We start from the raw sequence: 25,213 nt of genomic DNA on the forward strand, positions 1-25,213 counted from the left end.
GATATTTTAGGAAAGAAAAAAATACTACAACTTCCCATGTCACGGGAAATGCCAAAACCCACTTCTCCATGGGTTTTCACTTCCTATGAAATGTGAGAAGTGACTTTCCATGAAAAATACTTTTTTCACTCTCTCTCCTCTTAAAACTCCAACCAAACAAGAGGCACTTTCTTCACTTCCCAAGAAGTGCCTATTCCCCCTCCACTTTTCGTCAACTTTTACTTCCCAGGAAGTGCCTCTTCCTCCTCCACTTTCCATCAACCAAACGAGTCCTAAATGTTGTTACAAGGCTCGGAGGTGAGGTCGGTGCTGAGTCGAGTTGGAGAGCTGAGTCATGCCGACGTGAACCGCAAACGAAACCTACAAAAAAAATCTCAAAATCGTGGGGTGTCCTCCGATTTAGAACCCTTTGATGCTTGAGTCAGCCGGGGCCTTAAGAATTAGTAGTGAAAATGGAGAAATAAAAAGTAAGAAATGAGAGTTTGTAATGGAGAGAAGTAGAATGAACTCTAAATGGAGAGAACTCTAGTTCTTCAGTGAGAATTTTAGCAGAGTTTTGTCTCTATGAGTTCAGGCTTAACTTGAACTTACCTTTCGGAGAGCACCTTGTCCCTTTTATAGAGGGAGCTTGCTTAAGCCTTAAAAAAAGGCTATTAGGCCATTAGAGATTTATTAGGCTGTTAGACTGTTGAAGATCTGTTAGGTCATTAAAAATCTGTTAGGCTGTTGGGTTGTTGTGACAAAATAGCCAGTTGTGCAGAGATCGTGGGTGGCTATCCACGTGACAAATGGGATGGAATACAACTAAAAGACAGTTACGGTCAAGCTGTACAACAGCTGTCAGATAATCATACGTAAATGTAGTGTACGTCGGTAAGAGATCAATATAGAATAACTGATATAAGTGAATGAACTGGACGCCATTCCTAAGTATCAGCAATCAGGTCGGCCAAATACCGACGTAAGCTGATTCGATTGAGGGAGATCGGTAGATAATACTGAAGAATATCCTGCTTACTAGCAGTTCTGGACTAAGCCGATCTAGCAGATAATATTGAAGTGTCAGATCAGCGAGTGGCCGATGTGATCTTAGAGGACTTTTATCATAGATAATAATCTGCAGCCACGTGTCCAAATGATGATGAGATTGCACTTATGATGCCGTCAGCCTTCTGATGAGTTGGCTTTCTGACAACCTTGGCTTTCTGATAAGGTCGGTCTTCTTATGAGTTCGACTTTCTGATGAGGTCCGTCTTCAAGGCTCACATCGGTGTTCTTATCAAATCGATAGCTCCTGAGCATGAGTCTCGAGGACATTGGTTGAGGTGGTAAGATCCCATAATATTTGCCCTTCACTTCTGAGTCCCAAGAGATTATTTTGGATGAAAGAAGTAGTTCATGAAAAAGAATTCTCAGCTTGTCCGAGGTGGGGAATCTGTATTGTTTGGTTAAGTAAACTACTGCATCTTTTCACTTGAGCTCAGAGTAGATAGGTTGGATCTTTTGCATGTTTGATATGATTTAATCTTTAGTGCCTCATTTTCTTTTCTTTCAAAGGCATGTTGTCTGAGGATTTCAGTTGGAACTTATCAAGTTGGTATTTTATGGGTTTAATCTAGAGATTGGATATCTCACTTATCTGGAGATCGATATTTTGGTCCTCAAGGAGATTTGGCTCATTGGGGCTTTAAATCGATCTAGAGATTATATTTTTGATCCTATTGAGACTTATATTGATCCAGAGATCAGTATTTTCTTCTTGACCCTTTAGAGCTTAAGCTCGATCCGGAGATCGGCTTTTCTTCTTGGATTTTGGACTTAAGCTCGATTCGGAGATCTATTTTTCTTCTTGGCCTTTTGGGACTTGAGCTCGATTCGGAGATCGACTTTTCTTCTTAGCCCTTTGGGCTTGAGCTCAATCCGAAAATCGACTTTTTATCTTAGTCCTTTGAGACTTAAGCTCGATCTGAAGATCAACTTTTCTTCTTGATGCTTTCGATGTTTAAGCTCGATCTGAAGATCGACTTTTTTTCTTAGTCCTTTAGGACTTAAGCCCAATCCAAAGATCGATTTTTCATCTTGGCCCTTTGGGGCTTAAGCTCGATTTGGAGATCAATTTTTCTTCTTAGTACTTTCGGTGCTTAAACTCAATCCAAAGATTGACTTTTTTCTTTGTCCTTTAGGGCTCAAGCTCGATCCGGAGATCAACTTTTTAATGAGGTCGATTTTTTGATGAGCTCTTCTAATAAGCTTTACTTTTTGATGAGGTCGGTCTCCTAATAAGGTCAGCCTTTCTGATGAGCTCAGTCTTTTGATGAGTTCGGCCTCATGATCTCGATCTCTTGATGAGGTCGATTTTCTCATGATTTCAGCCTCCTAATGAGGATAACTTTTCAATAAGCTCGATATTTTTATGAGCCCTTCTGATGAGCTCTACTTTTTGATGAGGTCAGCCTTTTGTTCTACTTGGTTCTTCAGGTGAATCACTGCATCCCTTCAGATAAGTTTTCAATATAGATTACTAATGTATATTTACCGATGCTTCTACTTCGAATCCTGTCGAGGGTTTTTAGGTGACCATGGATAGTGTCAAGGTCGGCTTCCTTCACTTCTGATCCTACCAGAGAAGGCTTCGGATCTCGTAGATGATTTTTGGATGACCTCGGATCTGTCAAGATCCATTTCTTCAACCTCGGATCTTATCGAGGTGACCTCAGATCTTGTTAAGAATTTTTTTTTAATTTATGCACACACACGTGTATATATATATATGTATGTGTGTGTGTGTGTTGGTCTGCCTGACCTCATAAAGCCCGATCTGGGTTTAATTGTCTTATATAGGACTTAGATAATTATATTTATAATGAACTGTTATAGTCAAGGGATTAGATGGCTCAAATGGTTGGATTAACTATGCTTTCATGTATATGAGGTATTGTCCGTCCTAGCTCATGACCATCTTTGAGCTTTAATGAGTCTTAGGCTTTAGTGAGCCTTAGGCTTCGTGAGCCTTGGTCATTTGGAACTTTACGATTTTATTCTTTATGAGGAGAGAGAAAGTTTTAATCCATATTAACCATACTTTCTCTTAACTCACAACTGATGTGGGACTAAAGATGCCATCCACTTATACCATGAATATTATCTGACCTCGATTAGGTCAATCATGAAGCCTATGTAGCTTAATATAATAAGTAAACTTTAAAATATTAAAAATGATATGACTTTAAGAATTAGATTGATTAATTGAGGATAAACCAATCTTAATAAATTAAATATAATAGAGGTTTAAGAAATACCTCTATCTGATGTCGTTATGGGCAGATTGGGTCACCCATATATCAGATGAGTTTTATCTTGAGATATTTTATCTTCTTCCCTTTCAAGGATATATTGTCTTAAAAACTCAAGTTGGAACTTGAGTTTTCTCAAATAGATATCTCGTTCGGACATATTTTCTTATCCTTGTTTGATCAGATTTCATGACCTCATTTGGATAAAAGATTCTTCAACTTAATTTAAAGAATTGATCTCCTATGGATAAGAATTAAGATATTAAAGAAAATTTTACTGAAGGATCATTGTCAGTGCATTACTTTTTTGAGGAAAAACTTTCATCTGCCCCCCAATCTCCACCAAAGTTTGACATTATGTTGATGATTTCAACAGTAGGCAAATTATGATGGATTGATTGCTGATTGTGTTGAAACAGAATTTCTTGAGGAACGACCTTTTGTCGCTACTCTGTAGTAAATTGAAGTGGAGGTGAAACACCCTATAAATTGCCAATCTGAATCTCCATTAGCTTCTTCTGAAGATCTTGGATCTTTTGCCCAGACCTTCTTTCAAATTTATCTTTCTACTTGGAGCAGATGATTCTGCCCCCTAGGATTGATTAATGAGATCCAAAGCATGATTGTGAGAAAGATTCTGAGGGGCTGGTTGCTGGGAGTGATGAAATTGAATCACTTGAAGAGTTGGTTCTCGCTGCTGCTCAGTGATACGCTGGAGCTATTGTACAGCAGCAGTGAGGGCTTGAACTTGTTGAACTAGAAAATTCAATTACTGAGGATCAACAGTCATTGATGGTTAAGTGACTTTCTGAGATCTCTAGAAGAAGATGAGGCAGGTAGAGAATGAATTGGTGCTTTCTAATTCATCATTTCTACTGAAAATTATCAGATGTGCTTCTTCTAGCACCAATTTATTATTGCAAGGCTTCGGAGATAAAGTCGGTGCTGAACCAAGCTAGAGAGCTGAGAGTCATGCTGATGTGAACCACGAGCGAAACTTACAAAAAAAGTCTCAAAATCGTGCGGTGTCCTCCGATGTTTAAGTCAGTCGGGACCTTGAGAATAGATAGTAAAAATGGAGAAGTAGAAAGAAAAAATGAGACTTTATGAGTGGAAAGAAGTAGAATGAATTTAAGTGGAGAGAACTCTGATTTCTCAATGAAAATTTTAGTAAAATTTTATTTCTGTGAGTTCAGCTTTGCTTGGACTTACCTTTTAGAGAGCACCTTATCCCTTTTATAGAAAAACTTGCTTAGGCATTAAGAAAAGATTGTTAGGCCGTTAGAGATCTATTAGGCTGTTAGACCGTTGGAGATCTATTAGATATTGAAATCTGTTAGGTCGTTGAGTTGTTATAATAGAATGACCAGTTGTGCAGAGATCATGGGATGACTGCCCATATGGTAAATGAACTAAAATATAACTGAAAGACAGCTATGACTGAGCTGTATGACAACTGTCAGATAACTGTAAGTAGATATAGTGATATGTCGATAAAAGACCAATGTGGAATAACTGATATAAGTGAATGAACTAGGCGCCATGCCTGAGTCTCAGTAATCAGGTTAGTCAGAAATCGATATAAACTGATTTGATTGAGGAAGATCGACAGATAATACTGAAGAGTGTCCTGCTTACTATCAGTTCTGGACTAAGCGACCTAGCGGATAATACTGAAGAGTCGGATCAGCTAGTAGCCGATGTGACCTGAGAGGACTTTTATCATAGATACCAATCTGCAGCCATATATCCAGATGATGTGAGATCGAACTTATGATGAGGTCGGCTTTCTGACAATCTTGATTTTTTGATGAGATCAGCTTTCTGATAAGGTCGACTTCCTGATGAGATCAGCTTCAAGACTCACATCGATATTCTTATCAACTTGACAGCTTTTGAGCATGAGTCCCGAGGACATTGACTGAGATGGTAAGGTCCCACAACAATAAGTATTAAGGAGATAATATTTTAATTATATTATGCAATATATATAATATTATGTTATATTATCTACATGTTATACATATCATAAATTGATATTATAATATTTTATAATAATCGTATACTACATTATGTGATGTAACTATATATATTATATCTATTTATTATCCTATTACAATAATTACATAATTATATATATTTTATTAATATATAATATATATAATAAAACAATATCATTATCAATGATTTAAAAATATTTAACTATTATAATATTAAATAATTATTAGCATATATAATATTATACAATATTTAATTATAACATAATAATATATAATATTATATATTGTAATTTTATCTCAGAATCATGAGTGAAATATCTCTTCCTTTTTCTAATTATGATATATAATTATGATGATAATTTTAGGTAGATTTTTCTAGTTGTATACAATATACTATAATTATTATAATAATGTTTACTTACCAAAGAACAGGCTGTTATTATTAAAAAATAGAGGGAACCAAATATATTTTCTATTATAAGAAATCTAGAAAAAAATAAAATAATTTTTTTATTTTATTTTTTTTAAAATAAGTAGAAACGATTCAATGTAGCATAAGAGTTATGCTGCTATAGATTCTCTAACTTAAGTCGGAGAGATGGGCGGCGATAGTAGGATAGCGATGGTAATATCTTCAAAGCAAGTCTCAGGTTGGAATTGGATCTAAATGGGAAGGAGTGAGCATGAGAGATATGATATGCTTATCTTGAAGATCTCCTGCGGACCTCCATTTATAGATAGAGGTTCAAAGTGGCGTGGGAAGGCAAGAGTGCTTGGGGCACTATTTCTATCTAAGTGGACACAGTATACTTGATATTGCCCATCTAATTTGGTGAGACTTTATCTATTTGTTGTTAGTTGTTTCCGACAATTATGAGATTTGGAAATCCACGAGGCTGAAGGCCAAACTGCCTATCATATCAGCTAAGGTTGGCCTCTGTGATACATCAGGTCATCTAGGTCGATCAGGGGTCGGCCTGTACAAAGTTATCATCATTTGTCTGATGCGAAACTTTCCTACCCCCATAACAAGTTAAAATGTTGCATATGAGTCAATTTTATAACTCAAGTTGCCACATCTCATTGAAGCTACAGCAAACCACACTACATTTGGATTTGCAAAGGAGTTGAGATACAATTAAGCAAAAAAGCCCATGATGGGGAAATGATTGGGATTTTAAGAGAGGGTAATCATGAGTAGTGTTATGGTGGTATCGTGAGTATCTCGAATCAGCATGTTATCGTGGGATACTTCAAGACGTCGAGCTATTGCAGTGGCTACCGACCTAAGAACAGAGCTAAAAAATATAAAGTCGAACTACCAACTCACTATCTACCATGTGGTTCGCCTGGCACATGAGCTGCCTCCGTTACCTCGGCCGACTCATTTTTTAACGTATGCAACAGCTGTCCACCCCGAGTGGATAAGCTCAAAGGTAACCATCTCTCCTGATTTCACGAGAGCAATTAAGGACTAAAATTTTCGTCTGTAATGGCATGTTTAACGGTTCTGCAATCTCGAAATTGCATAATCTCACAGCTATTCGACCAACTGGTTGACAACATTCTATATAAACAACCAAAACCTCAAGAATCAAGATAAGTAATCCCTCTCAGAGAACTCATTGCTGCTCACTTTATTATCTGAATCTGATTTGAGCATCAGAGAATTCTCACAGGAGCGAAAATCTTCTACTCGGACTTCTTTTACAGGTCACTCTAGCACTCCCTATGCAAGGACCAGACATCCACCTTCCAACCTAGCCGAAACGAGTAGCAACAGATAGAGAAAGGGCCTGTCTTCATCATGCCATCAAAAGAGCATCATCCCAGCTCTCCAACATCGCTGCCTCTCATCGAATGGAGAGCCAGCCCAACAGCCAGGCACCGCAACCAACGATGAAGTCTCCTCGCCAACCTAGCCAGTGCTGGTCACGATGGATTAGTTCAACCTGCTTTTTCAGTAGGTTCAGAATTTGACGATCGATGTTCAAGTGTCCAGACTATTCTTACACTTCCTCAGACGGTGCCGCAGTCTACTTAGACTGCCCTGCACCTCCCTCAGTGGTGCAATCGGTGGTTCTCTCGATGGCACCATCGGTGCCTCCCACGGTGGTGCCCCCACCAAATCTAGTTCGCACTCGGTTCCTCAGCTGCCACTACAGCCAAAGCTGCATGCATCTTCTCAGAGCCCAAAGAGAAGGTAGACTCACCATAGCCATTCTAGGGCCCAGCAGCTGGTCGGACGGCGATCTCCTAGTCTGCAATTAGGACATGATTCAACCTCTGATCACCATTCTCCTCAATATTTTGAGGCCTACACCGTCCGAGATCTTGCCATCAAAAGATGGTTCCGGATACTCGACGAAAGGATAGATAAGAAGATCGAGAATCCCTTAACAATAACTCCTCGATGTAGCCCTACAAGGGGTTCAATAGTGAGCCACCCTTCGCTTCGAGGATAGTGCAGGATCCACTCTCTTAGCACTTCAAGTTGCCCCAACTTGAGATCTACGACGGGATCACCGATCCTGTCGATCATTTGGAGACTTTCAAGATGACAATGCTCCTCCAGGGGGCATCTGATGCATCCTCTATCGAGCGTTCCCTTTACCCTCAACAGGGTAGCTCGATAATGGTATTCAAGCTTGAAGCTGGCTTTCATCCACTCTTTTGAAGAGCTGGAGGAGCTATACTGGTTCTTCATTAGTCACTTCGTCAGCAATCGGTGGCAGCAGAAATGATCTAACTATCTCCATACCATCAAGTAAAAGGAGGACGAGTCGATCCATGCCTATGTCAACCGTTTCAATGTGATGACCTTGAAAGTCCGTGATCTGGATCAGTCGATCGTGATGGCTGCTATGATGGATGGTCTACTAAAGAATGACTTAAAAAATCATTGACTAAGACTTATCCCCAAATTTTTCAGACATTCTTGCCTATGCGAAAAAATATGTCCGCACGAGGAGACTTTTGCAAAGGAGACCCCTGCCAATTCTGTGGTGGCAGGACATAATAAGGGGCATTCTCTAAGGTGAGAAGGGAGAACTCACCAGCGCTTTCGATCCCCATTCCAGAGGTGGAAAAATGAGGGCTCCCAAAATCATCGATCTGGAAGTCCTCAGAGAAGAGATCAACAATCCTCACCTCCTAGGCATTATATTAACTACACGCCTTTGAATATTTTCAAAGAGGAGGTACTAATAGAGATACGAACCGAGCTACCTGAGCCTTCGAAAATGCGGATGAAGTCAGAGTGCCACCGCGATCCAAAAAATATTGCTTCAACCATCGGGAGAATGATCATGACACTGAAGATTGCATTCAGCTCCGAGATAAGATTGAGAGGCTCGTCAGATAGGGAGACTGAATCACTTTATTCAGAGGGCGGCACCTCAACATCGACCTTCGAGAGCCCAACAGCCACCTCCTTTGCCTTAGTAACTGTTTTCTCTGCCTCAGCCACAACCGTACTCGCACAGCAGGATAGGTAGGAAATAAGAGGATAGGCGACAATGGAAGACCGAACCATCTAGAGAGAAATCCATATGATAACTGGAAGGTCACCTGGATCAATGGAGCCTCTGGAGGTAAAGAGGCCAAGGCTCGAAGATAGGCATGAAGATGTCATTGTCTTCATCGGGCGGGATGCGAAAGGATATGACTTCTACATAGTAGAAGTCAAAAGTTCGATAGGCTTGGACCGAGTAAAATGATTCAGTGAGTTCGATATGGGTTAGCTGGTTGGTCGCATGCTAAGTTTGGTTGGCTATACTTGACTGGTTGACCCGCTATCAAATCAAGTCAAGTTTGGATCAGATCCTATAGGCCTTAACATATGATCTCAACCCAAAACTGGCCCAGCCCACAAATTTGCACCCCTAGATATAAATATAATATATCGAGAACAATTCAAATAGCATGCTAGGCCTTTAATTTCTTTTATGGGTTGGTTAGAATTCTAGATGACTTCCATTTCTTGGCCCGTTGGCCATCAAGTTGAGCTGGTGTTGTTGGATTGAACTATCTCACACTTTTGAAAGAATTCATTTTTCATAAATTAAAAAACTATGATTCATCCAATATTCTTGGTGCTTCTCGAGTTCTCACATTTCATTTTATATGGTATTTCCAAGAGACATAATATTGATTTTTATGAAGTAACTCAGACATTAGCTACAAACTCCCAACTCAACTATAGACATGGTAATGAAGGACACCATGTACTATTTGGGGATTAATTGGTGTATTGCATATGGCGCTTTGTAATGTGATGAACATAAAGAAGCTGCAGTTTGAGCCCAAAATAGATCTAGCAATCTTGATGTTCTCACACTAGCAGCATAACATTGATAATAAAGCCTCAAATTATGGTCATCATGAAAAATTATGTATGAGAACAGCAATGAAAAAAAATATTTATGAAAATTAATGATGGTGACAGTGGATCCTTTCCAATTTAAGTGTCAAAATTTTCTAAGACTACATTTGGTGGAGGGGATAACTATTGGAGAGTTATCCTTTCAGCTGTAGATGGGACAGCCTATTCCATAGAATAGATTACATTGTGCCATTTGGTTGGAAAGATAAATGAAGGAATAAGTGAGTATTTTGATTTTTGTAACTATCTAAATTTTATCACAAAGATAAATTTGGTGTCCTACTTTTTTGCTGCATTTAAAGAATGAATAAGTACAAAACTATATTTTTGACGAGATGTAACTCCTGTCATTGATATGATAGTTAATATCAGTGACAGACGAATCATATCTTGCGCCACTTTCGAAAAGACATACGAGAACGTATGACGGTACCTATCATGTGGAGGTGATTTGAATTTCAATTCTTTTAAATGCCTGTACAATGGGTATGAGTTATGCACGGCTTGAATTTCGGCTTGAGTCGTACTTTACTTGGAATATGGCTCAAATTACATATTTACTAAGTTATAGCTCGGATCGTATTTTATGATTTTAATTATAGCTAAATTTTTTATTAATACAGATCAAAATTTGATCAATTCAGCTCAAAATTTGATTTGCACCAATCCATTCAAATACTATGAACATCAGTAACAAAAATGAATTCCATTCATTAACATCAAAATAGTTACAAAGTTCGGATTATAGAAGAAAAAGAAAAAAAATGTAAGTCACTACTTTGGAACACCACCAAGATGACTTGCTCCAGAACAGTCTCCTTTGATGCCAGTAGCCTCTTCAGTTTGGACAGCCGCATTGATTTTATTTGCTTCAGTGGAGTAGCGAGACATCCTCACAAATTTCTTTGCACTATCCGCCACCACGGCCAGCAAACTTTCATCTAAAAGGTTAACTTGAAGAAGCTTGATGCTGTCAGCAGAACGATACGTTCAGGCCATTATTTTGCATCTCTCAAAGCCTATGAAGAATGTCATTTTGCAAGCCTGATTTATTATTTTAGCTCTCTTTTTCGCCAGTCGACTTTTTCTTCTTTCAGCTTTTTTGATTAGGAGCTCTTGATCTATGAATCGGTGTCAGAGGATATTTTGGCTCTTCCTTTTCTTTTCTAGCTTCTTCTTCAAGCACTCCATTTATGACGAAGCCTCTTGAAATTCGACAGGTGGCTCTGGGGATGCCTGAACCCCTTTAGAAGTAGAGCCCTCACCTCTCATAGGTGTTCTCTCCCTACGCCTCGCTCTTTCTGAGGTATTGGCCCTTTTAGTTGAGCCTCCACTTGAACTCCTTCAAGAATGAACCTTGGAGGGGGTATAATCTTGGTTCCTTTTTTCTCTGAGCGTCTTTCTCAGGCACTCTACGTCGTCACAGGTTCGGCGGCAGTCTCTTTCAACCTCAGACCTCTGTCTCTCGAGGTCTTCGATCTTCTTTTTAGCTCTAGATCTCTGCCGCTCAAGATCTTCAATCTTCTTCTCAGCTCTCCTCAACTCGTCATCTCGACGGTCAATCATTTTTCGAGCTTCTCGGAGAGTCTCTTTCGAAGAGTTGGTTTCTTTGACCAGCTCAAAGTTGGTTGACTCTGCCTGCTCCAAGTGATATTTCAGTGAGTCTATCTCTTCTCTCGCTGCAGCAAGCTCTAACATTGAGGCTTTGGGGGTAGAGCTAACGAAACTAGCTAAATAATGCCCAATCAGTACAAATTGGCATGCAATCATTAGGTATTGCAAGTCACGAAAAATTAAAAGAAGAGATCCGAAGACACTCTACCTGAACAAGACATCTCAGAGCACCCATCATCCTTTGTTGGGCCCCTTGCTCATCCATGTACTGCTTCTCAACAGGAGAAGAAAACTTTCCAAAAATTTTGCTGCAGACTAGAGATTCTCTGCTACGGATAGAGCAGAAGGCACTGGCTGCGAAATCCTCGCCTGAGTTATGACTGGGGGAAGGCATTAGAGTGAGAGCGCATGCTCCGAAGGCTCTCCAATCTCCATCGCCATCACTAGAGCATCTCAGCACGATCACCCACGTTCTTTACCTGTATGGTCACCATCGAAACCTCCTCAGGACGGCCGGTCGAGTCCACCGCTTGCACCTTCTCCACTGACCTCTCTTCTATAGGAGCCCCTTCTGATGGAGCTTTCACCATGACTTCCGATGGGGCAACTGTCGGCTCAATGATTGAGGGAGGATTTTCATCCCTCATACCAGCAGCAGTTGATTCAACGGTTGGAATCCTCATATCACCACCTGGCACGATCGAAGGACTGATGGATGGAACTTTAGTCTACCTCCTTCTGGCCAGTACCAACTCAAGCTTCCTTAAGTGCTCTGGATCCATTTTGTTTTCGAGAATCGTCGAAAGTTGCAGTGAAAATTTATAGCAGAAAAGTCTTGCAGTTGTCTTCTCCATTCACCCGAGAGGCAAATTTAAAGGAGGACAAGGGTGAAGACATAAAGCCACCGCTTTGAGAAATTAATTTTTCAAAACAATCGCTGGTTATGTGGTCCCATCAATCACGATCATTTGCCGCATCAACTTTAAATACTGAGGGCACATACGAAAGCGTGGGCACACGCATCCCCTAATCCGAAATATAACTTTTGAAGTATTTCTTTCGTCTAATTCTCAAACTCAGAGTAGGAGGTAGTATTACGATGGTACTGTGAGTATCTTGGATCAGCATGTTATCGTGGGATACCTCAAGACGTTGAGTTATTGCAATGGCTGCTGATCTAAGAACAGAGCTGAGGAATGCAGAGCCGAGCTACCAACTTACTGTCTGCCGCGTGGTCCACCTGGTACGTGAGTTGACTCCGTTATCTCGACCGACTCATTTCCTAACATGTGTAATAGCTGTCCACTCCGAGTGGATATGCTTAGAGGTAATCGTCTCCCCTGATTTTGCAGGAGCGATTAAAAGCTAAAATATCTCGTCCATAATGGCATGTTTAACGGTTCTGTAATTTCGAGATCACACAATCTCACAGCTATTCGACCAGTTGCTCGATGATATTCTATATAAACAATCAAAGTTTCGAGAACCAACGTAAGCAATCCCTCTCAGAGAACTTGTTGCTGCTCTCTTTGTTCTCTAAATCTGACTTGAGCATCAGAAGATCCTTGCAGGAACGAAAACCTCCTGTTCGGACTTCTTTTGCAGGTCACTTCAGTACTTTCTGCATAAGGACCAAGCATCCGTCTTTTGACCTAGCTGAAACGAGCAGCAACAAGTAGTTTAACATTAAAATAGTTGTGGGATCGATAAATAATAATTTATATTATTGACAGAGAGGAAGATAAAAATAGAATAATTATCTTTGAATGTTTATCAAAAATATTACCAGAAATATGCTTTTTATAATAATATTTATTTAAGATTTTAAGAATAGTTTTTGACCATTGAAAATAATAAATCTATTTTTTCGTTTTTTTGAATCTGTTTAAAATTTCAAATCACGACAGGTTCGAATCCGAGTCGCCCGGAGCTGAGGCTCATCGACTTGTCCCGATGCAGCTCACAAGGACCTTTGGATCCGATGATGCATTGCCGCACCGTTGAATGCCAGATGGTCGCATATAGACGGAGCCAAAATCCCCGTACCTCCAATTTCGCCCGCGACCCTTCTTAGCGGGGACGCCGCCTTCAAGAACCGCAGGAGAACACCGCCTTTTGGGAGCTGCCGCGACAGAGCAGAGCAGCAGAAAAAGGGGGAAAAAAAATCCCGCAGGGTAAAGCAAGGGCAAGGTTATGGACTACCGAAACAAGCTTGTTCTTGCTCCTATGGTTCGGGTGGTCAGTTGGATTTCGATCTCTCCAACCCTTATTTTTGCAGTTCTTTTTCCTCGCCTATTAGTTTCTTTCGATTGGGAGGATGGATAATGATGGCTTTATTCACTGAATTTTTTACCTAATTCAAAATACAATCATAGTAGGAGGTTAATATAGTCACACTTCTAGACCTCTTTGGCGCTGCGTTTATCGCATTCTTCTTAAATAACGATGCCTTTCCTGAGAGTTTCTTGATCCAAGATTGACAAGAATGCCGTATACCAATACTCATTTATTTTATTTTTTTCTTTATATTTTTCTCCGCTGATTTTGTGGTTCTTTTCTTATTTCTTTGCACGATGGTTATCTGGAAAAGAAAAGAAAAGAAAAAAAAAAAACAATTAATTTTATTCGATTTTAGCATCTCATCTAATTTCAAGAATTGGTGATCGCCTCCTCCTGTGAAGACCAAACAGTTAATATGCTCTTCTGCGAAGCACCGGCCTGAAGTCCTATGTGGAATAAATCCTTCGTCGCATCATTCTTTCCAGATTTACCCCCACCAGATAACATCTGCTGTACTGTTGAGGGTGAAACACGTCCCAACTAAGACCAAAACTTTACATTAAAACCCGCGGGTTCTAAACCCTCTCCCGTCCACAAGTTGTTGCTGTATTTTCCTAGTGAAATTTCTATATAGAAGCAGCATTTCATTTCTTCGCAGCCAGGCAATAGTTTAGGTCCGGTAGTTACCTTAGATGTCCGTGTTGATAGCCATTTCACTGACATTGTCATACCAACTAGCATTGCACTAGTGCTACTTGCACTATAACAATACGAATAATCTCCAAATGTATGACAAGAATCACATTGGGTGTACGCAACTAAGTTTGCAACATTGACATTGCATGCTACTGTGATGTAGTGTAAAAAAATTCAGATCAGTCACTGTGTCCAGGCTAGAAGTTGAGTATTTAATTTCTTTTCTGTTTCCCTTATTCTTTCCTCCTGTTCCTGTAGGTACTTAAAATAAACCAAAAGAAGTGAAAAAGAAAAAGGGAATGTCCTCCCTTAGATTTTATTCGCATTTATAAAGAAAACCTTTAGAGGCTGATCTTGGGAATCCAAGCAACTTCTTGATAAATGCTGAGATGTTTCATGACCGCTTTTTTGTTTCTAGTGCAAATTTTTACGGTTTTCCTTTCCAATATGTGTAACAAAGTGGTTGGATTCATTTTGCTTTTCTCTCTTGTTGTATCACTTTTCATGCATCAACCTTTTTTTTTTAATAAATTTTTCATCTCAACTAGTATTGCCTTGGGCACTTTTTCCAACTCCAGTCCAGTATAATTTTTTCCCAACATTTTAAAATAGAAAAAGAAAAAAAAAAAAAGGCACAATTACAAGCACTTAGCTATTATTGGAATAAATTTTATATGATTTTCACTTATTAGTCAGCATAATGTATGCCATGATCTTCTTAGTCATCAATGTTCAAAATTTTCGCTCTTTTAAGGTATAAGGATGGACCATTTTCTTTCCAGGGTTCAACAATGAGGAACAGAAGACCTAAGATAGCAGGTTTGGAAACAAAATGTTACATTAGCAGCATATATAACCCTTGATAGGAAAGATGGGCAGAAATAAGGGTTGATACTTGATAGTCTAAATTATTAGGAGGCACAAACTCTTGGTTATTTTTAAAGTTTAAAACATATGCTTGACTCACTTTCTTTGCATCAATTTTTCCTTCTTAAGAATGCCATAGCAGACAACATTTCACTAAGATAATTAGCTGGACTGTTTTCATTGGTTTCAGGAATTACAGCATATATTGATAGATTGTGGTATGATATTTGATAAAATTAGTATCTTGTTTCTGCTTATACTAAACGCTTTTACTTCTGTAGTTCCCCTGGATTGACTGCATAACTATTTTATTCTCTGGGTAGTATGGTATTGTCTGCTTGTTTGCATTTGCTATCTGTTCCCTGAACTTTTGAAGTGTTTTTCATGTAGGGCACGCTGCCATTTAGGTTATTGGCTGCTCAATATGGTGCAGATATAACTTATGGAGAGGAAATAATAGATCATAAAATCGTGAAGTGTGAACGCCACGTAAATGGTACTCAACTATATAGATGTTGCTTGCTGAACTGCTGCTGGTTCTGATGTTCAGAACCCCACCATACTTTTGCATTTATTTGTTGCTCTAGATAGCATATAGATAATTATTTTATGGTGGCGGAGGCAAGCATGATTGAAGAATTTCTTTTTATTTTGAGTTATATATTTATGTTAATCAATTTTTCTTGATTCTCAGGAAATTTTTAGCATCCATGTATTTTGACCTAGCAAAAAAAAAAAAAAACTTTATTTAAACTTAAATTCTCTTAGATCTTTTATAATTGGTCATTTCCTTTAAGCTCATCAGTTGATGCCATCTCTTTCTTAGGCATCAACTTTTATGACAAGATATTGGATCTACACATGGAATTTTTATTTTAGGCTTAATTATGCCAAAAACCTGAATGTTTTGGGGGGTTTCATTTTTATCCTGAACAATTCATTGTGATCAAGTCGTCCAACTTTTAGAATATTGCAATTACTTCTCTAGTTGTTACTTCCATCGGACAGTTGTGACGGAAATGGTCATGTGCTATCACATGATACCAAATGGATGCTAATATGGTGTGGAACTAGCTGATGTGGAATAAGTTTCCCAAACTTCTTCTCTCCCTTTTTTTAACCTCTTTTGACTAGGGTTTTTACTTCCTATTTCTCTCTACCACTACGTCCTTCGGAACCTCCACCACTGCCGGTGGAGGCAATCTTGGTGGTAGTGGTAGGCATAGTGGAGTGTTTGGAGTTGGTGGTGGAGGTTTCGGAGGAGGTAGTGGTGGAGGGGAATGGAGGAAAATGGGAAGTAGAAACCCTAACCAAAAGAGGGGAAAATGAGGAAGAAGAAGTTTGGGGAAACATTTTCCGCATCAATTAGTTCCATGCTACATCAGCATGCAATAGGTGTCACATGATAACATGTGACCATTTCCATCATAGCTGTCAGATTGAAGTAACAGCTAGGGAAGTAATTGCAACATTTTCAATGTTGGATGACCTGATTGCAATGAAGTTCAGGGTTTTGGACATAATTAAGCCCTTTTTTTTAAACTTCTGGAAAGCAATTGATAAAGTGTCATAGAAGGTAATTTTTAGTGGCTGAGTGCTAAGGCAGAAACATACATCGAAGAATCCTACTGAGAATATTGAATGGCATGGTGTTGGAATGCTGGGTTTTATCTGTAACTTGCATCCTTTAAGGCTTTCGCCTGAAGTTCTTATCTCTTTTTTTGCTGGTCAAGCATTTGTTGACTACTGTAAATCTGGGGAAGGCCCACGGTTTTTGTTTTCTTGTGAATGCTGTAATTTAAACGTTGGGCCAAACCATGCATAAATGCCAAACATGTTATCATTGGAGGGGGAAAGGTGAAGGTCTAAAGATAAAGTCCGGACAGAAAAATGAGATACTAAATGCAACCTTAGAAGAAAAGCAACTGAAGTGGAGGCCCTTGTTGTAGAGGATAGTTTTTTAGGATGCTGAACAGTTGACAAAGACACCCAAAATTTAGATTAAGGTAGAATTGTTTCTCAGGTGTTGCTCTGTTACTTAATGCCAAAGAAACTCGATAAAAATTCATGCCCACATAAATATGGTAAATGTTGGGGGAAATGGATGCTGAGATTTTTGTGTTTGATAGTAGAGATGGATGCATATACACTAGAGGAAGCCTAGGACTTTATAGTAACAAATAAGATGGTGGCTAATTAGTTGAAAATCATGTGCTATTTTGCACGGTTTGAACATATATTCTTCATGTTTATCATATAGTTCTCTTGCTTTATTTGACCTGCTTCAATTTTTAAAAACAATTGAAGAACAAATGTTTGTTGATGTGTTTAGTTGCATAAAATTTTTGGTTTGTAATTTAGCTTGCTGGATGTGCTCTGTGGTGAGATAGATTTCATAGTTTCCTGTGATATCAGAATGTCTCATTTCTTGCAAGTGTGATTTTATTTTAGAAGGAAGTATTGTTGAGAAACTTCAAATATTTGATAGTAACTTATATTGTATCAGAGTCTCTTGGAGCCATTGATTTTGTAGAGAGAGGAACGAACAATGTTGTTTTCAGAACTTGTTGTGAGGAAAAGGACAGGGTTGTATTTCAGATGGGCACTGCAAATGCCGTGAGGGCTCTAACTGCTGCTCAAATAGTGTAAGCACACAGGAATCTGCATTACCTCTTTAATGATTATTAGCTAGATGGTAACTTATGAAGTTTTCTATGATCTTAGTTAGATTTATCAAATTCATTGCACTGAGTGTATTGAAGATTATTAAAATATGTCTTTTTCTTTCATTTGTCTTTCTTCCCCTTTAGTCATCCAATGAATCACATTTTTGATTGGAATGATTGCTAAATTATTTAAGCCACATACTGTAGCATTCACATATCAATTTAAAGTACTTGATCACCAAGCAGATCTTATTTAACCTAGATTCACCAACTTATGAACTTGTGAATCCAAATTTATTCACCAGAGAGATGATTTAATTTTAGTTTATGAATGGCTTGATCTTGATTAACAGGTAACAATATATAGAGGGTCCTAAGCTTTGTACACCTGCTTCTTTGTAGAAAGAAGTTAATCGCAGCAATGCCTTCTAGTGTAGGTTTCAAATATTATTTTAACTTTGTCCTTGTTATTTTAGGTTCCACAATGGTTTGCTAAATTCATTTGGCATCACTTAAAATTATCGAAAGCACATTGTTCTTCAAGCAAGCATATTTGTGTTAGTGGTCCTCTGAGTTCCATAATACAGGAGCTGCATTTTCAGCACTATCTTTGGTTATTTACCTTGTGTACAGATGTAAATGAATCAGGTTGCTGTTTGCCAGGGTCGATATAGACTGTGCAAATCATGATGGAGACCTAGGCCTCAACCAACCGAATCAAACTTTGATCCAATTTCATGGTGATTCAGCCAGATTTGAAGCTTCACTAGACTTGAGAATGGACTTGCCACATGACTGTGGGAACATTCTGTGTGTGAAAGACAAACATGGCATGCTTATCATCATATAAGCATGTAAAGAGGCTCGATATTTGACTTACTATGCCACTTTTTCCCAGTACTATTTTTCAGAGAAAACGTGTTGAGTGGAAATAGGAAACATAGGGGAAACAACTTTCTAATCTTATAAACTTGGACATGTTATTCTGCTAAAAGCATTTACTTTAACATGCTTCTCAAATGTAACCCACCCAGTGATAGTTTGACACATTTTGATTATTTAATCTTGAAGCCTTAATTCCTTCCTTCCCTCCCCATCCCCAAGAAAAAAGAAATAAAGAAAAAAGAAGGGAAAAACACTGAAGCCTAATAATATTGCGCATGTGCTTACATTCATTACCAAGGATGCTGGCTTCTCTTTATTGGTAGTTTATGTGCTGACGACTCCCACCACAGGTAGATCAAACCAGTTTTCTGCATGCTTCATCAGCTAAAATCCAATCCCATTTGCCACTTTATCTGTAGTATATATCTTCCCACCAGAGGTCAATGAAACAATTATCTGCATGCTTGATTAGTTCAACTCAAATTCAGTTTGCCACTTTATCTGTAGTATATAGCGCAGTTTTCCCACTTTAGTTAAACTCCTGGGCAAATTGGGAACTTTGTTTTCCACTTTATGTGTAGTATATAGCTCATTTTTCTTCCTCCTTTATAAATGTGATGAAAATTCATATTCCACTAGAGTTGCTTATTTGCATCTTTTCTTGCTGGCTATACTCAGGTTGTTGTTCCTCTTTCAGGTCCAAAGATGTGCTGTTGTAGACATCAACATGGGTTGCCCCAAGTCCTTCTCTATCAGCGGAGGAATGGGTGCTGCATTACTCTCTAATCCAGAACTTATTCATGATGTACTTCATTTGTTACCTGATGGCTATAGAAATTTACATTCTTGTATCACAAAGACTTCAGGTCTGTGCAATGACTCTTTCTAATGTCTTTTCTTCATGCAGATTTTGACTACGTTAAGGAGGAATTTGGACACAGAAGTAACATGTAAGATTCGTCTTCTCAATTCATCTCAAGATACAGTAGAATTAGCGCGGCGAATTGAAAAGACTGGTGTTTCAGCTCTGGCCGTTCATGGAAGGTATTGCCTCTTTAATACCTAATTACCTGATTTAGAAGTCAGGTTACTTATTGGGTAATTGGTTCTCAGCATTCATGATATTGGTTGTAGAATAGAAAACCAGAGCCATATCCAGGGACTGATCATCTGATTTCAGTTTAGCTGGGACATAAGCTACATTTAGTGTCATGATGAGTTTACACCTCCTTTGGTGCCTAACTTTGCTACCAAAACTATATAATTCTTTTAAGTTAGAAAGGGTACTTGCTGCACAGATTAGTTATTGACATTACTTCTTTTTAGAAATGCATGATTTACAGCATCACTGTCTTTTCGAGTTATATATGAAAACTTCCACTGAAAAGCACTTTTTTATTTAATTAATATGCCATACTATTTTAAAATCTCAATGAGTTGTTAAAAACTAGATTATGAAAATTTACTAGCTTTAACCCAAGTTAAAATTTCAGAATGTGCAAAAAGCATGGAGAAGCGGTAAATTTACTTCATCAAAGGGTTAGACTAGATGTTGCAGGACTATCTCAATTATTTTCTTATACTTTTCACTTCATTTTCGCTAACTTCTTAAGTTGTTTCTTTAATAGTTAACATCAATTTTCTTTTATAACGAAATGCAGAAGAGTTAAAGATAGACCAAGGGATCCTGCAAAGTGGAATGAGATTGCTGATGTTGTAGCATCATTATCTATACCTGTTATAGCTAATGGTGACGTCTTTGAGTATGAAGATTTTGGACGGATTAAAGATGCTACAGGTAGAAGAGCAAATGATCAGTTAATTGATGTATAAAGTTTCTTTATAGAAGTAAGTGTATAGTACGATTGAGAGAGAAAATCATAGAGAGAAAAGCCCAGGGTGCCAAACCAAATAATTCTGGCCAGATTTCTGGGAAGCATCCTGCCTCAACAATTAATCATACTGTTCCTTCATAATGCTTGGGAGCAGTATAGAGGATCCTATCTTCGGTCTCATCAAGAATAATCTTACACAATGGCAAAATTCTTATGAGTCGCCTTTTCTTTATTTTGTGCAAAAGCAGTTATTGAATTCCTTTTTGATGTAGCAAAGTTAATTGCCTTATTAAAATTTCTGCCCTTTAAAAAAAAAATCAAAGTCGTCCTCATCATTCCTTACATCTGCCACCACGAATTGTATATGATAATGGTATACATTTTTTTCAACTTATGTGGTTGCCCCTTCAAAGTCCTATTGTTGCAGAATTCTACTCTTGAAAATTATTTTCTTGTATTGCTCGGATATCAAATGTTTCAAGTGGTATCTTGTCCCAACTGGGATTCTCCTTCCTTTTTTTTTGTTTGAAAGGCTAAATATTATGCATTGATTAGAGACTGGGTTGTATAGGTCCAGTATACATCTTCTGCGGTCATCATATCATATGTCATGTAATTTCATGAGAGAGCTCTGATCCAAGCAGCGAATGAGAGGAATCTTCAGCGGTGGAGGAACAGTTTTAGTCATGTAGATTGATGCCAGTCAAGTATTGGTAGTTGACATGTGGTTCTCTCTTTCTTTCCATTTGGCAGCAATGCTCAATCTGAAAATCGAAACATGGATATGATGACAAGGAAACCTTCAACTTGTGTTTCTTTATATTGGTGGCATCCAAAAGATGCATTTCAGAAACGTTTTTCCTCTTCATTTGAGTACATTGTCATTGAAGAGGGTCATTTTGTCCAAGGGCTGCATTTTCATTTCACAAAACCCTTCCATATCCTATTTAATTATCCAAATTCTTTTGTTTATCCTTTCTCTTTTGCAATCCTTTCTACAAGCCTAAGCTTCTCTCCATGTTAAGGCTTCCTCTAATATTATTTGTAAATTTCCATATCATTTTGTTTGCTAGTCTGTCTTAATATGTCCTCTTGAAGAACATCTTGGCTTCCCATTATTAGCTTAAATGGTAAGATTGCCAAGTTCCCATACAACTTATAGGAGGCTAGTGCTTCAGTATAGAGATTTGAATAGATAACCTTCTCTTCCAGGATCACTGACTTAAAGTTTAAGTTATTTTATTCTTTTTTAAATACAATTTGATTTTTCTTTAATACAATTTGATGATTTGATGTGTCTAACTATTAGTATGCATTTTGCATGTATAGATATTTGAAAAAATATTAATAAAAAATGTGTTTGTGCTTGTACACATGTATGTGTACATGTACATTTCTGTGTTTGCTTGCTTGCCCATTGTAATGCAGCTAATGTTTTAAAAGGCAGCCATGATATACGAGCTGTCAAGGTGCATAGCATATGCATTATTTAAGTCTATATGTAGTTAGTATTTTAAATATCTAAAAATAAATAACATATATTAAATCTAATAATGATAATATTTCATATAAATAATAGCAATATTAGTAATAACGGTATCTATCAATTAGTTCTTACTACATAGTATTTATCAAGGTTTTTCATATTTACCCTACGGTCCTATACTAGACATGCCATACTGTACCAATAATGTACAGAGATTTGATTCAGAATTTAAGCAAAATTGGTTTGAGTGGAACTACATTATACCACTTGGTTCTGTGTTGTACGGCATATAAGGTTTTAAATTCCATGGGACAAAGGTGTTCGGTAAATCATGGACGAGATGCCCCGCTAGCCTGTCCCGTTCCATCCTAACAGTAATCTTGATCATGCACTCTAATAGATATCTTCTGTCTCTTTCCCTTCTTCTTTCCTTTGTTTCTTTCTTCTTGTTTTTCTTTCTTACATTTTCTTTCGTTTTTTCTACCTTTATTTTTCTTTCTCTTTTTTTTCTTCTCCTTTCTTTTTTTTTTTTCATTTTCTTTCCTTTCAATTTTTTCTTTTCTTCATCTTTCTTCCTTTCGTTCGTTTCTTTTTCTTTTTTTCTCCCTATGTGGATGGGTTTTGGAGTCCAGAACCATCTTGGTCCCATTTACTTACAGGAACGAGTTGGGATGGCCGGGACGCCCCCCCATCCCCCCAGGATGGTAAAGCCTTACCGACATGTGCCACGGGTTTGGGCTAGGTGTGAGAAAATGTTTTGATACATTGTGCATACCATAATGTGCTGGCTGTACCATATTGGTAAGTTACCAATTGCTATTCGGTGCCAGTACAATGAACCTTGGTGTTCATTTCTTAGTAGCAATAATTATAGCATAATCAGTATGATAATATCATTATATTCATGTATCTAGCCTGCTCAAGACCCATATCCAACCTAAGCATTTTGTTGAAGCTGCCTTGTTCGCAAACAGTGGCTATATATAATATATATGGCTGCACAATTGCTAAAATGGCCACATATATGGTTGACAATGATAAATAGACTGCACGTATGGCTGCACAATGCTAATTGCTTTATATGCCCTGTGATGTGCTACCTGTCTTTTTGGCGCTTAAATGATAGGATTCAATACAGTAGCTGCATGTAGGATATCCGGTGTAGTCAGGTGACAGCATATGCGTATGCAGCTGTATATGCTTCTTCATGTACCACATTATAAAAAACTGAATGCAGCCTTTTGCAGCAACTTCCAGTCTAAATTAATATTGTTAATGTTGCCCTAGATTGGTTCAACCTCTGCAGCCAGCAACCAGCTATTATTTGGTTATGGTGGAGTAAAACCTAGTCATTAAGTTTGCTAACAATGAATAATGGGCAGTTGAAAGACTTCACTTGGGTTTAGGATAAGGATTAAGTGTTGTGTGCCTGGGTGGCTCGTACTAGCAGTGGCACTGTTTATACTGTATCAAGCCATGTTGATCCATGCTAGTGCTTGGTATGTTTTACATACATTGGCATGATAGCATGTCAAGTTCTGGCACACAGCTGGCATTGTGCTAATGCTGCATGCTAGTAAGGCAGGCACGGTACATATTGTGCCATGCTGGTCAGCTCTTGAAATCCATGTTATTCGAAAAGATTTAGGAAGGTTTAATAAGCAAATAGGAGGATGAGGAGCAGTTTACCAATCAGCACAAAGGCAAGTGAGGCATGAGGGTCTTTTTTGGCAAGAGATGACATTATATGCCTAAGTATTGAATTCGAGGGAGATTAGGACCTGAATTGAAATTTAAATTACTTTTGGGTTAATAACCACTTAATATAGGCTTTGAATTTGAGAAAAATGCAGGATATTTGTTTTCCACACTGAAGGGAACAATGCAGTTTTTTAATTTGTAACTTCTTGAGGTGATGGAAAATATGTGCAGTTAAAATTTAACTTAGCTTTTCAATGATGGATAACAGAAGTTTTTCAAAATCTGATGATTCTTTTATGATCTAGTCAATCATCCTGCTGCTGTAACAGGTAGGCATGATGGTCATGAGGAATCTGAAAGCTGGTACTCAGCATCAGATTAGCAGATCTCTCATGATATACTATGAGAATTATTGAGAAGGTCCCATATAGGTGATCCATGCTTTGCTTCCAAGAGACTTTGAGGAGCGGCTGTGGGAGTGTATAGGAATACAATACATTCCATTAGCTGGGGAAGGCACTCCAATATGTGCAATAGAAATTTCTGTTTCCCTCATGTACTAAGTAGTCTATTACCTTTGATAATTTAACGTATATGCAAGTTGTACGACCCATAACTTTCTTACCAACAAAAATCCTTGTGAGCTCTAAGATGATGATCTTCCAATGATATAAATATACATGACCACATAAATGTATTGTCTGATGTCAATATTTTTTCTCCCTTGTATGTTTAAAAAGAGATACTGCAGGGTTTTGCTTATTTAATATATGCCCAAAATATATCTTAGGTGCTGCATCAGTCATGGTGGCTAGAGGTGCACTATGGAATGCATCAATTTTCTGTGCCAAAGGCAAATCATCCTGGGAAGATGTCAAGAGAGAGTATGTAAGAAAGGTGTTCACCTCATTACCTTAGATTGTTATCTTTTTTCTATGTCAGTGATTTTTTCCTCTTTAATTCCCAGATTCTTCTTTCTGTGACATGATAGACTTTTTTTTTTGCCTTAAATATTATAGTAGTTCTGTTTTTAGTCAAATTAGTTAAGAGACATTCCTCTTTATATTACATGATAGACCTTTTTTTTTTGCCTTAAATTTGAATATGATACTAGTTCTGTTTTTAGTCAAATTAGTTAACAGACCATACTAACGTAAAGTATTCTGAGAAACAGTGCATCTTGTGGGACAATGATATTAAAAGCACAAAGCACACTTTGAAGGAGATGATAATTCATTACTCTTCCCTCGAACTCTCCGAAGGAAAAGCTGTAATTAAATCTGAGACAACAGCAGACTTGGCGTAAGTTTTACTCCATTATTTTTTCTCTTTGGGAAATAAGTTTCTAGTTATTACCTGTAATTTTGGCAAGAATTTTGTCATATGCAGCATTATCCATGTGTTCATGCATGTTGAAAGTTGGAAGAACTCTGTTAATATTCTTTTAATTTTTAAGCTTGACAAGCTTCCTTCTTAAGCATTAACTTCTGTATCAGACAATGTGTT

The 25,213-nt window shown here is 38.0% G+C and overlaps 1 protein-coding gene across 1 annotated transcript in view; it reads left to right on the plus strand.

The window, feature by feature from the left end:
* The first annotated feature begins 13,345 nt into the window (after window positions 1-13,345).
* The window catches only part of LOC105034560 (uncharacterized), a 30,881-nt gene continuing 19,013 nt past the window's right edge, over window positions 13,346-25,213 (plus strand). Inside the window, exons 1-8 of the mRNA XM_073255240.1 lie at window positions 13,346-13,529; window positions 15,525-15,630; window positions 17,641-17,779; window positions 19,391-19,490; window positions 19,593-19,729; window positions 20,347-20,483; window positions 24,498-24,604; window positions 24,882-25,009. Of these exons, the coding sequence (XP_073111341.1) occupies window positions 13,485-13,529; window positions 15,525-15,630; window positions 17,641-17,779; window positions 19,391-19,490; window positions 19,593-19,729; window positions 20,347-20,483; window positions 24,498-24,604; window positions 24,882-25,009 (899 nt within the window). The 5' untranslated portion in view covers window positions 13,346-13,484. The remainder of the gene's footprint in view (window positions 13,530-15,524; window positions 15,631-17,640; window positions 17,780-19,390; window positions 19,491-19,592; window positions 19,730-20,346; window positions 20,484-24,497; window positions 24,605-24,881; window positions 25,010-25,213) is intronic.

Source organism: Elaeis guineensis, chromosome 4, assembly GCF_000442705.2.
Source record: "Elaeis guineensis isolate ETL-2024a chromosome 4, EG11, whole genome shotgun sequence".
In the NCBI taxonomy this organism is placed as follows: Eukaryota; Viridiplantae; Streptophyta; class Magnoliopsida; order Arecales; family Arecaceae; genus Elaeis; species Elaeis guineensis.